The 13,389-nt window shown below is 33.7% G+C and overlaps 2 protein-coding genes across 3 annotated transcripts; one reads left to right on the forward strand and one right to left on the reverse strand.

Annotated features, from left to right (window-relative positions):
• Positions 1-725: 725 nt before the first annotated feature.
• Positions 726-5,239, forward strand: LOC148616641 (putative G protein-coupled receptor 156). Its single transcript, XM_088581603.1, has 8 exons — positions 726-837; positions 1,056-1,189; positions 1,496-1,631; positions 1,984-2,091; positions 2,575-2,697; positions 3,144-3,485; positions 4,040-4,180; positions 4,428-5,239. The coding sequence occupies exons 1-8, from the start codon at positions 808-810 to the stop codon at positions 5,199-5,201; spliced, it is 1,788 nt and encodes a 595-aa protein (XP_088437729.1). The 5' UTR covers positions 726-807; the 3' UTR covers positions 5,202-5,239.
• Positions 5,240-6,690: 1,451 nt separating this feature from the next.
• LOC148616642 (uncharacterized) lies at positions 6,691-11,442 on the reverse strand. 2 transcript variants are annotated; one of them, XM_088583831.1, is made up of 5 exons: positions 11,310-11,368; positions 9,268-9,340; positions 8,669-8,807; positions 7,145-8,053; positions 6,691-6,778 (listed from the first exon to the last, which is right to left on the reverse strand). In XM_088583831.1, the coding sequence occupies exons 3-5, from the start codon at positions 8,803-8,805 to the stop codon at positions 6,706-6,708; spliced, it is 1,119 nt and encodes a 372-aa protein (XP_088439957.1). In that variant the 5' UTR covers positions 8,806-8,807; positions 9,268-9,340; positions 11,310-11,368; the 3' UTR covers positions 6,691-6,705. The 2 variants fall into 2 exon arrangements, with proteins under 2 accessions (XP_088439957.1, XP_088439956.1); XM_088583830.1 differs by lacking the exon at positions 9,268-9,340 and having other exon boundaries at positions 11,310-11,442.
• Positions 11,443-13,389: the final 1,947 nt, after the last annotated feature.

The raw sequence follows: 13,389 nt of genomic DNA on the forward strand, positions 1-13,389 counted from the left end.
CCCCTTCGGCGCACCTGATTGGTTTACAAGGGGAGACAATTTAATTGCAGTAATTACAATTACTTGTGAATGAATAACATTGGTCACACAACGTTAAGATTCCATGGTATAAAATCTCATCATTGTGATATATGATCATTATTACATTTTCCTTTAAAAAAAGACATTTGATCTAGTTTGCATTTTTGCATTGATTTTCACTCAAAGTCAGAAGAATCTCTTATTTGGTAAGGTTTATTATCACTATCTAAAATTTCCCCTTTAAGTAAGATGTTAGACTGCTATTGTGACAGGGACACTTTCGGTACTAAACATAACATATGAAATTATTGGGTTTAAAAGTTAGCTAAAATCCAAACAACTATGTGTTCCCTCGATTATCAAATTTTACAAAATGAAAGTTTACATTTGAAATAATAAGAGTGAAATTAAATATTTATCATTCAAATTGTTTGCTAGATGTACAGTTGTCTGGTATCAGATACAAATCAAATATATTAATCTTTTAAAATTTCATTAAGATCCGACTAACATTTTTGTTTTGTATTCAATGTCATTATAAATTCTTTTATTGCGAGATAATAATCACTGTTTTTTGATTTAAAAATATTAACTCCGTTGTTTGGTCAAGTGGAATGCACGAGTATGAACAAGAACAACGTGTAATCAACAAGAAAGTTTTCATGGCATTTTACACATTTGTTTAGAATTCCTCAAAGGCAAACAAAACAATAGAAGATAAAATCAAGAGCATAGAATTCAACGATTTATTTTCTTTTTTGGTCTCGGAACTGTTAAAAACACAAAATGTGTGATTTACATGGTTATATAAATGGAGTAAGAACATTTTCTTTATCTGCGATCATGTATTCTATTAGGATAATTTATATTACTATATTCTTAGTTTGAATGTAAAATTTTGTTATCTAAAACCATAAAAAAATGTTTTCTTAAAGAGCTTATCTTCTACGCTTGTAAATTTTTAACGTCACGGCATACGTTAGCCATTGTTCCAGTATTCGGTTGCCTATACAAAACATCCTTAATATTTTCAGACCATGATGAATGCGGCACAGTTAACAAGAACAGTATCAGTTGGGACGTTTGTGACATCTTGTTTTGCGACAACTATAGGAGTAATTGTATCTGTCAGTTTCCTGACATTTAATCTCTTCCACAGAGAGAAAAGGTAAATTTTGTCACTAGAACATTGACATTATCGGTTTATCTGCTTAAAGTAAACTTTCGCAATTATTCTTTTGGCTTAGCTTAATTTGATAATCAGCAAAAGGATATGGAGTGGACTGATTCAAATAGGATGACATGTTTAAAACATTTTTAATCACATAACTTCTTAAAGTCCAAATTGGATTCCTGTGAGGAAATAGTAATTCAAGCTTAAGCCTTAAGTAAAGTCACTCGTTGTACGCAAGAATATTGTATAGTGTTATAACGGCCTGCGTTATACTATTTTAAGTTTCATTTTGTTTTTCAGATTCATGAAAATGTCGAGTCCCAACTTAAACGTTCTGATAAGTATCGGGGGTGTAACCTTAAACACGGTATGTCTTCTATATGGAATGGACTACTTCTTCGCAGAGAGATACGATGAAGCCACTGTTACGTGCCAGGTACGAAAGTGTTGTTTTACTATTGTCTTAAACGTTATCACAAATTAACTTTTAAAGGTGATTTTAAAGCTTTTGACTGTGATTCAAGGCTTATTCATTACTCTTACTTTTTTTTATTTATCTATTTCATCCTCGACAATGTTGATTGTTTCCAATCATTTTACGACTTTTAATTTTTCGGTTCCATGGTTCCATTTAATAACAAAATTACTTGGTCAACAGAAACAAGATTTTAATACCAGTTTGACATTACGAATCTTTGTCAGATTTCGAGTCTTCAATTTGAAAGTAGGGTATTTGACGCGTGAAACAATTCATTGAGATATATGCTTGTTTTTTTCATTTTTTTCAGATGAGGTTATGGATGATTTTGCTTGCAATATCACTAATGTTTGGACCCATATTTACAAAAAGTTGGCGTGTATATAAAATATTCCATTACGCAGGCATCAAGAAAGTGGTAAATATTTCTTAACACCATATCTCCCTATGTCGCCTTTTGTATTGGAACTTTGAATGATTTAATTTGTGTTATGATTTTCATGGACCCTTTCTTCTGCAGTGGTTTGATTGTGTTTTTATACGTATATCTTGATAATCTCTATATCGAAATGTTAGTGTAATCCCCTCTCCGATCTGTTCATAGTCAGGTTAAAAAACGGCGAGCATACAAGAACACGACCAATGCGTTGTTTGTTGTTTGCGGTAGGAAGATGATTGCTTTGTTAATGGACTAATTCAGAAATTTAACTTCTGTCCATGAAAACGACGTTGCGCCGTCACAGCGTACCAATCAGGAGTGTCACGAACAATAACAATCCCAGAGTTACATAGAGTTTCTGAATTGGTCCTTTGTGTTGGAAAAAATTTCGTTGGTAACCGGAATACACATTTTCTCATTGTTCATCAATACTTTAAAATAATGATTTTTTTTAAATTTCAGGTCATAAAAGACACACGTCTGTTTCTGATTTGTGGAATCATAATGTGTATTGACGCAGCTTTGTTATTTATCTGGCAAATTGTAGACCTTTTACGATCTCAACAAGTCAGGTTACTGGAAGAGGTAAAACAAATAACATTTTGAAGAGATAAATAGTCAATTCCAATCATTTAATGAAATATGCGTGCACCTAGCATTTAATATGATCGGTCATTTTAATGCCGTACACCAACTTATTTCTGTCAAACTTTCGACTATTATCCAGTTTCTCACGAGTATTGGTCTACGTAATTCCTCTTTACGTTTTCAAAGCTGTACAGTGGTTTTCAAAGGGATTGGCACGACCATGAATTATACAGATTCACCAGATAGCGTCACATTAAAAATATTGTTCTTAATAATTAAAAGAACGACAACACTTCCGGCGCAAGCCATCAATCATCGAATGTAATAATACCTCTGATCTATTTGTATTCATTAAAACCAAAATAATGTTATTCATGCTTTACTTTCTTATCTTCATTAAAGTATGTTTTTATCTACTAAACATTTTATTTTGTTTATTATAGGATGAAGTAACTAACACAACATCCGTACAAAGAAATATCATCCAAGTTCAGACGTGTTCATCCAACAACATCAACGTCTGGATCACCATTATTGTCACATGGAAAACCTTATTCTTTTCCTATGGATTATTTGTGGCATGGAAAACGAGAAATGTTTTACTTCCACCGATGAAAGATTCACCAAGCATAGTTATAAGCGTTATTTTTACCATGTGTTGGACGTCACTGGCTGTTGTGATATCGTCATCACTTCGTCACGACCCGGATGCAGTATATGTTCTTCATATTTTATGTATCACTGTTTGTAGTATTGTTGTACAGATTTCTGTTTTCTTTCCAAAGGTAATTGTTATATTGAAAAGAATCTTCATTTTCTTTAAACATGTATACATGTATTAGTGCATATCTACCGACACCCCAGTCATTGCTATATAATGTCATGTTATCTCCCCTTTCAATCAAATTATACGTGTGAAAATGAGTATCAAAAAAGAAAAGTAGCACGCACTTGCTATATAATGTCTTCTCATTGCTTTTTAGAATGTGTTCCAGACATTTTCAAAATTTTAATTATTCAATATGTATAGCACATACACAATTAGTTCAGGAGGAAGGTTAATGTAAAAAAAAAGCAATGGATCCAGGGGTGGAATGTCGGAGGTTTGACATATTCTTTTGTAATCTCTTGATAATTTTGCAAATGATGGCACTTAACCGACCTACATGTATGTAAATTAATTGAATTTTCCCCTTTTTAATGGTTAATTTCTAAAATCACTCCTGAATATTTAAGTAGCGTGTTTGCTTACATTTATTATTCAAACTTACACATCGAAGACAATTTTACTTAATTTTTCATGTCATTCAATTATACACCATTAAATGTTTCGATTCAGGTTATGTATTGGTGGAAGACGCCTATAGAAAATCCTGTACGGCTATCGACGTCGGTTTACGACTATGGAGGAACGCATACCGAGGAGGAAATGTGTCAGCTCATTGCAGAAAACAGGGTTCTGAAAAAGACACTCAACGAGGTAATCGTTCATCGGGTCTGATTCAACGGATATTATTTCGATGAAAAAAAAAAAGGAATATTTTTTCTTCAAAAATGGATACATAAGCCGTTGCAACCAATACAACCGACTTGTCCGTTCTAACCTCTTGGTTGTTTTAAAAAGTAAAAAATACTGTTAATTATGCGCTATTCAATCAAAAAGAATGCATCTACATCTGTTATGTACGTCAAATTTATAATGATGCCATTACTTCTATTTATTGCAGAAGTCAACTCGTTTATCAAAACTTGAAGCTAATTTACAAACAGCAAAAGACAGATTAAAGATCATATCAATTAAAGACTTCAAACTAGACACGGGTATTGATGTAGATTTAACTGAACTTAAACTTGACAGTGGCTTAGATGTGGATTTGTCGGAGTTATCGAGTACCCATGAACATCCGTCCTTTAAAACTTTCGACAATAGACGTGCAGTCGACAGTTATCTTAACTTCACTTGCACGACGGAAGAACAAAACGTCGAAAGTGGGAAGAACTCGCCGGAAAAGGTTCAAAGGTCTAATTCATTCAGTGGGCGTGATACAGGATTTAGAAAACAAAAATCACGATCAAGCATATGCAGTATACAAAGCTATTTCCGGTCCTCGGAGTATTATGAAGAACTCCGAGAGACAATGAAATCAAAGAATGATATTGTAGGTTCAGTTGCCAAAAGTTATAATTTAGATGACACTGACGATACCCATTCCTATGTCAGTAGCTATATACCTCTCAGAAGTACGCGTCGGAAACTTAGTTATCCAATCAGAGACAGCGAGTTTTATGTACCTTCTGATATCAGTACTACCTTGTCTAATGACCAGCTTTATCCAGACGATTACGATATTAATGAGACAAAAGTATCTAGACCAGAGAACATTGATAAACCAGCTGGGTCAAAGACAAAGCGACAGAAGAAGTACAAAAGACCAAAACCCTCATACGAAAGAACAAAACGAGGTGACAAAATTGTTGTTAGAAAGTGTTATTATTTGTAGATTGTCGTTGTACTTTGTGGTGATGTATAAAATAAAGTTTTGAAATCCTATATATTGCTGTTTTTCTCTGTTAGTCACATCTACAAGCCTTTAGTCGGAACAAATGGATGCATTAATGTGCGGATGAATATTTCTCTTTAATATATAGAAATTGGAGAGAAATATTTTAAAACTTGTGTGTTGGCTATTCGGAAAAGTTTCAGGTATCGTGCTGATATCACCTGGATTCTCTATTTATTGAAAATACTATGACCTAAATTGGGCTGAAATATTCATCTCGGTGGGGTTGTTGTCTCTTTGACATATACACCATACCTATTATCGTTATATGACGTCAAGAAGTTTGGAAGAACGTGGAAAGCTGTGCTAAATTAGAACTTAATTCATGAGTCTGCATTCGTAGGTGGACAAAAAGTTCGGACTAAACGTTATACTGACATAATTCTACATTGAGTCATACCGTATAGCTGATCATTTTCTCCGGTGTAAAATTTCGCGGTAGGTTTATTCAATTTTTGTGGTCTTTATTTTTCGAGTTTTCAGATTTAATGGAATGAAAATTATATGTAAAACATCTGTAATTAAATTCTGCGAGCTTTTATCATCGCGATTCCCCGAACCTTCAAATACTGAAAAACTTAAAACCTCGCGAAAATTTCAGACACACTCGTAATGAACTCAATTTAAACTTCCAAAGAGTGAAACTTGCCATCATGTTAACCAAGAGTCGTAAATGTAATATATGATCAAAGTCAGGGTGTCACACTAAGAATTTTGAAAAAAATACTTTGACTTGATGACGTGCGTTAAGAAAACCGTTCAGAGATTTTATTGCATTGATGTCTTGTAAATACAGTTCGCTCATATTTTACGCACACTTTTTATCAAGTAATGCAATATTGTCTCATACGTATATGTCTCATTAATTTTGCTTTTATCTGTTGTTGGATAGAGTTGGGGACAATTTTTATAGGTTTAAACTGGTCTGCGGCTGGCATGTTAGCTAAACTGTGCGTAGTCGTTAATTTGTACATATGTGTCAGTTACAAATCGGTTTCTTTATTTCCGTTGTAAAAAAGGAACCATACCTTTTTGAACTGATTTCAGGTATGTTTAGTTGTGTAATACTTTTCCACAATGGCCAGATTTTAAAGGGACAGGGAGTGGTCACGTCAAATTACTTTAACGCCGCCGCATTTTTTGTGCATGTTCACAAGTCAGGAGTTTCTAGCCTTTGTATGTCTCGTTTTGTTTTCACCTTCGCTTTATTTTCATGTTACTTGAGTATATAGGGGCAACTCTTTCGTTGTACCTGTGTATAAAGATGTTTTTGGGCCAGCTCCAGCCTGCCCTGTGGTGTAATGGTTTCCTTGAAGACCAATTGGTGGCTTTGCGCTGATATTTTCAACCCGGTGGTGTTGTTGTGTCTTTGATATATTCACCAAACATATTCTCGTTATATAGTATACGAATTTCTAGTAAAAAACTATTTGCAGATTTATATTTATGCAACACAAAAACCAGAGTGCTGTATTTGTATCGATGGGTCGTCACAATTCACCTTATCCAGTGCACATCTACAAAATTGCAGAAATTATTATTGTTGAGGTTGAAAACAGAATTGTATATTGAACGCTGTGCGCAACGTCATAGCATATTACAACTTTGATAAAAAGTTATACACAGTCATTCGGAGAACTTTCAAATTTGTTTTCATGAAAGAGTGCTATCATACTTGCTATCTCAGACTGTACCATACTTTTGAACAAATATTTTTTCTTATGATTTGAAAAGAAACCAAATATATTGTGTATGCCTAACCGCATTACACGTTTGAAACGATTAATAAAACAAAGAAGTTTTCATTCTAATATCAGAAGCAGAATATTGCATTATATCTAGAAAAATAATACAAAAATGCATATCTATATATATATATATACTTATTCAGATACGTCCTTCCATCTGTACCACATACAAGTGCTTTGTCAGCAAGAGAACACGAAACTCTGTCTTTGTTGTCACAGAACAGTTGTTGCATTTGATCACGCGATGGAGTAGGTCCTTGTCTAATTGTTGTTGGTATTGTTGATGGTGAAGGTGTTGTGGTGCTTATGGTAGTTGACTTTTGTTGACTCGTTGATTTTGATGGTTGTGTAGCAATTGATGTTGTCTTGCTCATCACAGTTGTTGTTGGATGACGTGCTAATGTGGATGGCTGCGTGGTAATAGATGGTTTGATACCTAGTGTCGTTGGTTGACGTGCTAATGTGGATGGTTGCGTGGTACTAGATGGTTTCATACCTGGTGTTGTTGATTGCTCTGTGAAATAGTTAGTTGTAACTTGTACTGAAGCCGATGGAATTTTTGTTTTTAAAGATGTCGATTGTTTCATCGATACCACCATTGTTGTAGGGTGTGTTTTGGATATTGTAGAACTCATTGACGATTCAATCATATTTTGCGTTGTTTTTATCTGTGAAGTGGAAGATGAAAGCAGATTCATTATTTTAGAAGATGTAGTGGTTGAAAATGGTGCTTCAGATGTAGAGGAAATTCGTGTTGATGATTTAATTGGTTGCCTTGTAGTAGTTCTGATCTGCGCTGTAGTTTTCGTAAACAATGTGGGTAATCGGGTCGCTGACATTGTAGTTTTTAAGGATAATTCCGTCTTCATGGACAAAGAAGTTTGTGTTGGTGCATTAGTTGTTGAAATTGGTGTTAGTGTTATTGGCTTTAACGATTGTTCTGTTGACGCTACAGTTGATGGCGTCGATGGCATGTCCAAACAACCGAAGTTTGTGTCGAAAATGATGGAACTATCTGCACATTGGGCTTTATCAAAATAACAGCTGAAATGAGGAAAAATAATTGATATGGAAAAAATTCCTTATAACCAGTGATACTGTATTCAAGTTAAAGGGAATGCCTATCACCCTAGTAGTAGTTGAGTATACATAGTTGTAGAACAAAAGAAAAAAAAGAAGCAGACCATCAACACCTGTTTTCTTTCCACGCATAAAATAAAGTAAACATTTGTTGATGTAACGTTATTAAACAAATCATAACGGCGCCACGCGTTAGCAACTGGCAGAGCCTGAGATACACATAAGCTCTTGGGTTGATTTCAGTAACTTCACGATTGTCTTCTTAACTTTGTTATCAACAGTTTGTAGAAGCTTAATTCTGAATGTAGGTTCAATCTCAGGAAATCCACTGCTTATGTCCCGCATGGAAACTTATCCTGTTTGATTATTTGTGATTTTCGTTTTCGAAAAAAAAAACATTTGGTAATTAATTTTGCATTGGAATACATTTAACATGATGTAATTACTTTTATGTCCTGTTATAAATGCAGGTTTTCCAAGTCGGGATGCGTTACGGGTCATTTCTTTTGCAAAAATGGATAGAATTATTACTTATCAAGGAGTTTCGATGTAATTTTGGCATGAGATATGATAACTTACAAATTCGAGTAGACGTGTCCTTGTGTATCGCAAACTCTTTCATCTTTATCAACTGTCATCTTGCTACAGTCTAGATGGACAATCTGGAAACATAATTCATGGAGACTGGTGGTTCCAAATACACCTTGAATCACCATTACTACAATGTAATAACCTTATCTATGATATTTCAATTCTTTGATTAAAATAAATGCAGAGTGAGATACATCAACAGACCAAAACATGTAGTCATATAGATACACGAATATAACACCAGGAAAGGAAATAAAATTTAAATTTTCACTTCAAAGTTTTTTTTAATGAACATACATGGGGATGTTGTGCTCTCAGTTGCTTATTACGCAAAATGGAATGGTCATTTAAAACCTCCTAAATTGCATTTAGTGATTTTATCAATATAAAGTGTAAAATAATTGCAAGGGGTCAAATAATTTATCAATGTATTACTTCAGAGCATTTATCTATGCCCTACAACCCGTGTGGATCATATGGCCACAACAAGTTCCCTCAACCGGGCGTTCAACAGACACCAAATTCTTGGAAGATGGTCAATTGAAGCTTTTCAAACCTCTTTCAATACGTTTAACATCTATACTCACAACCATCAAAGAGGCTCTGCAGTCCTACCACAACACTTGTTACTCCCGTAGTGGTATTAATTCAATGTGGATCCTGAAAAATTCGAAAGATCTTTTGGAGACAATCAGTTCAAGACTATTATCTGAATATAATAGCATTATAACCTATGATTTTTCAACATTGTATACTTCTATTCCCTATACTCAGTTAAAATCCCGACTTAAAAACATTATACATTGTTGTTTTTCCAAAAAAAAGATGGTACACCTAGATACAAATATATAGTTATTGGTAGAGATTCCTCATACTTTGTAATACATAATTCCAAATCATCTTCTAAATAAACAGATGAAGATGTTTACAAAATGCTGGAATTTGTTATCGACAACATATCTGTCCAGTGTGGTGGACGTGTTTTCAACAAACGGTCGGCATTCCAATGGGAACAAATTGTGCTCCTTAACTTGCTTACCTATTCCTTCACTCTTATGAGGCTGACTTTATAGCTGATCTGATCCGAAAGAAAGAATATCGTGTGGCTAGACCCTTTAATCTCAGTCTCAGTTTCCGCTGTATAGATGAAGTATTATCTTTAAACAATTCTAATTTCGGGGATATGATACATCGCATCTACCCCAAAAGAACTTGAGATAAAGGATACTAGAGACACTGTGAAGTCAGCCTCAAATTTTGACCTACACTTAGAAATCTATAATAAAGGAAAACTATTGACCAAACTTTACGACAAACGCGATGACTTTTCATTCAGAATTGTTAACTTTCCTTTTATCTGTGGCAACATCCCTTCAGAACCTGCATGAGGAATGTTCATATCACAAATCATACGTTATGCAGAGCTTGCCGAAACTACGCAGACTTTTTGTATCGCGCTAGAACTCTAACAAATAGGCTTCTGGAACAGGGTTTTGTTGCTACAAGATTGAAGCCATCACTACAGAAGTTTTATGGTCGTCGTCATGGATCCATCTGCACCATGAAAACTGATTTATTTGCTTTTGTTACTTTGTATATATGATTTTAGTTACTTTATGTTCTTAGTTGTGTATGTCTGTTTTCCATGTCTGGTCTTTGTCTCTGGATTTCATTCTTTTGATTACCGCTATAACCTTGGTTCCCTCGATAACTCTTACATAAGTCTATATAGGCTTGGTGTTATTCTTTTATTTTATGTGATTGTATATGCTGATTGTTCTGTAAGATAAATGCGTGACACTTTAAAAAAAAACTAATTATTATCATAATTATTATTTACAGATTGTGACGGAACTACATATTGATGCATTGTACGGTGTCCGTTACCATCTTTACCCTAATTAAAACGAATTACTATTGCCACACATCAAACTATCAAAAAATTGTTTTGATGTCATTTTTGCCAGAAATATTTCATTCAATGTTGTAAAAAAATAAAAGATACTTTTTACCCAATTTTCCAAGAATGTTCTTTACAACAATGTATCTTCATCTTTTACTTCTTAATTTTGAAAATATATATTTTAGAAAAAAATCTCTATGCATGAATACAAATTCGGTAAATAAAGTAATAAGGTATTAGAAGAATTACTTGATTAGTATCATTTGATTGAATGTTGTAAAATTTTAAAAAGTGCATTAATTAATTATTGCAATTTCGATATTTAGTTGAAAATACGATTTTTATTTTCGCAATACTGAGAAAATCACAACCTTACCTTATCTGCAATTATAAATGTTTCAAATATTAGGTTTTTTTATTGCGATTTTAAGCAGTTTTTTTAAGGTCAAATAGAAGATTTCAAATTGAATGTCCTAATTATTCAATGTTATAATATCAGTGAGTACTTTTATATAACTCCTAGGCCTGACTGGTACTATCATGATTATAACATAATGTGAGGTGATTGTCAGCAAAATGAATATGGTGTGTAACATTATGCCAAAGCATTTATTAGCCAGCAGAAGCTTTCTTGTACAACTCTAAGAATTGTTTAACCATGACGGTATCGTAACAAATTTCTCTTTACTGACATTTTGTACAATGTAAACATTTCAATTAACATACCAATAGTAAACACAGCATATGATTCCATTATCCTGAAATTTCTTCCTACACGTGACTGTATCTTATCTTTATTACGTAAGTATTCTTATACTTTAATAATCATATCTTATTATTAAGAACTTGTCTGGCCAATGTTATTGTAAATATATGTAGCAACATTAAGTCTCGTATATAAAATTATACTGAATTGTTAGATTTTCACCTTGTAAAATTGGAGTAAGTCAAGGAGAAAATCTCTTACCTATTTTGTTTTGTTTGTATCTTCTTCAATGATCTAGACTTGATCCTACAAAGTAAAACATTGTTGGGTTCAAACGATATAATTTTTGATATTGAAGAAGAATTAAATACCTTTTAAAGCTGTTCATTGTTTTATATGGTGACAACACTGTATGTATGGCAGAATCGAAAGAATACTTGCAATTGCAATTAGATGCCTTGTACGATTATTTTGGTTGTAGATAAAAGTAAGGTACCTGTTTTTCGCAAGGCAGACTGCAAACGAATCTTTGTTTCAAATATGACGATATTGAATTTGAATTTGTAAATAAATTTATTTATCTCGGAATAACGTTTCCAAAATCAGGGAGCTTCTCAAAGGCAAAGGAAGGAAAAAATAGAAATAGCACAATGTACAAAATTGTAAAGAAAGGTAGACTACATAATCCATCTTTTGACTAAAACCCTCTGACAAGTAATTTAACCTTTTTGTTACATGAATGTGAACTTTGGGAACCAGGAGATAATCGTATTATCGAAATGAAATGGTACATTTGAGATCTGTAAATTATTATTGCATTAAAAGACATACACACCTGTTTTCATGATATATGCGGAATAAGGCAGATAACTACTTGATATATATATTAAATTGAGAGAAATTAATTACTGGTGCAAATAAATTCTTAGAATGCCCGAAAAGCTAACCTTTATTTTATATAATGTAAGAGTAATCAAGGGAACGAGGATTTCAGCGGAATGCTAAAGATTAGATATGGAAAACATACACACATAACAAAGAAAATGAAATTACCGAAATATCACGTACAAAAAATAGAAGTAATTGAGAAGTAATTGAGAACCTCGGGCACTGAAAACTGTGAGCATGGACAAGGTGCACTGATAAGGTATACTTTCCTAGAAATATCCACCGAGTTTCTCATAAAATGTCAAATCCTGGGTAGAATAAAGAGGAAAGGAAAACTATGACACGTTGAAAGAGCAACCAAGGGAGCCAAGGTTATAGCGGCAACGAAAAGAACGCAACCCAAGGACAACGACCAGACATGGAAGACACACACAACAAAGAACTTAAAGTAACTAAAATAATACATACAAATAAACAAAAGCAAATGAGCAACTCCGCTAAAACCTGGGAGCATATGGACCAGGTGCACCAACAGGGTAGCGTCCTAAAAGTTAGTTGAAAAATTCTGAATGAAAAGTCATCACGTAACGTTTGTCGTAAAGTTTGGTCAATAGGTTTACCTTACCGTCGATTTCACAGGCTGACATCACAGTGCCTTTAGTAACCTTTATCTCAAGTTCTTGTGGTAGATGCAATGTATCAAATCCCCCAAACTAGGATTGTTTAAAGATAATACGTTGAACAAATTAATAATACTAATAGCATGGACAAGGTGCACCGATAAGGTAAACTTTTTATAGACATACCGACCGAGTTTCTTATAAAATGTCAAATTCGGGGTAGACTAAAGAGGAAAGGAAGACTATGACACGTTGAAAGAGCAACCAAGGGAACCAAGGTTCTAGTGGCAACCAAAAGAACGCAACCTAGGGACAAAGACCAGACATGGAAAACAGATACACACAACAAAAGAACAAATTGGTTATCATAATGCAGATAGATACACCATAACGATCCACGAGTTCATGATGGTGATCATAGAACTTCTGTAGTGATGACTATAATTTTGTAGCAAAATATCTTTGCCCCGGCAACCCAATTTGTAAGAATTCTAGCATGATTGAAAAATTCTGTGTAGTTTCGACAAGCTCTGGCATAACGTATGAGTTGTAATATGAAAACTCCATACGCAAGTGCTGAAGGGATGTCACC

This window comes from Perna viridis, chromosome 5 (assembly GCF_037379345.1).
Source record: "Perna viridis isolate PV_CMFRI_1.1 ecotype Kerala chromosome 5, ASM3737934v1, whole genome shotgun sequence".
Taxonomy (NCBI): Eukaryota; Metazoa; Mollusca; class Bivalvia; order Mytilida; family Mytilidae; genus Perna; species Perna viridis.

What these genes read in the sequence shown, in the direction of transcription:
- LOC148616641 (XM_088581603.1), top strand. Translation starts at nt 808, where the DNA reads ATGTGTGATTTACATGGTTATATAAATGGA. An exon ending in CTCTTCCACAGAGAGAAAAG is followed by an intron (nt 1,190 to 1,495) that starts GTAAATTTTGTC and finishes TTTGTTTTTCAG; the next exon opens with ATTCATGAAAATGTCGAGTC. An exon ending in AAGTCAGGTTACTGGAAGAG is followed by an intron (nt 2,698 to 3,143) that starts GTAAAACAAATA and finishes TGTTTATTATAG; the next exon opens with GATGAAGTAACTAACACAAC.
- LOC148616642 (XM_088583830.1), bottom strand. Translation starts at nt 11,337, where the DNA reads ATGGAATCATATGCTGTGTTTACTATTG. An exon ending in GGACACGTCTACTCGAATTT is followed by an intron (nt 8,054 to 8,668) that starts GTAAGTTATCAT and finishes TCCTCATTTCAG; the next exon opens with CTGTTATTTTGATAAAGCCC. An exon ending in GGAAGGACGTATCTGAATAA is followed by an intron (nt 6,779 to 7,144) that starts GTATATATATAT and finishes GCAATTTTGTAG; the next exon opens with ATGTGCACTGGATAAGGTGA.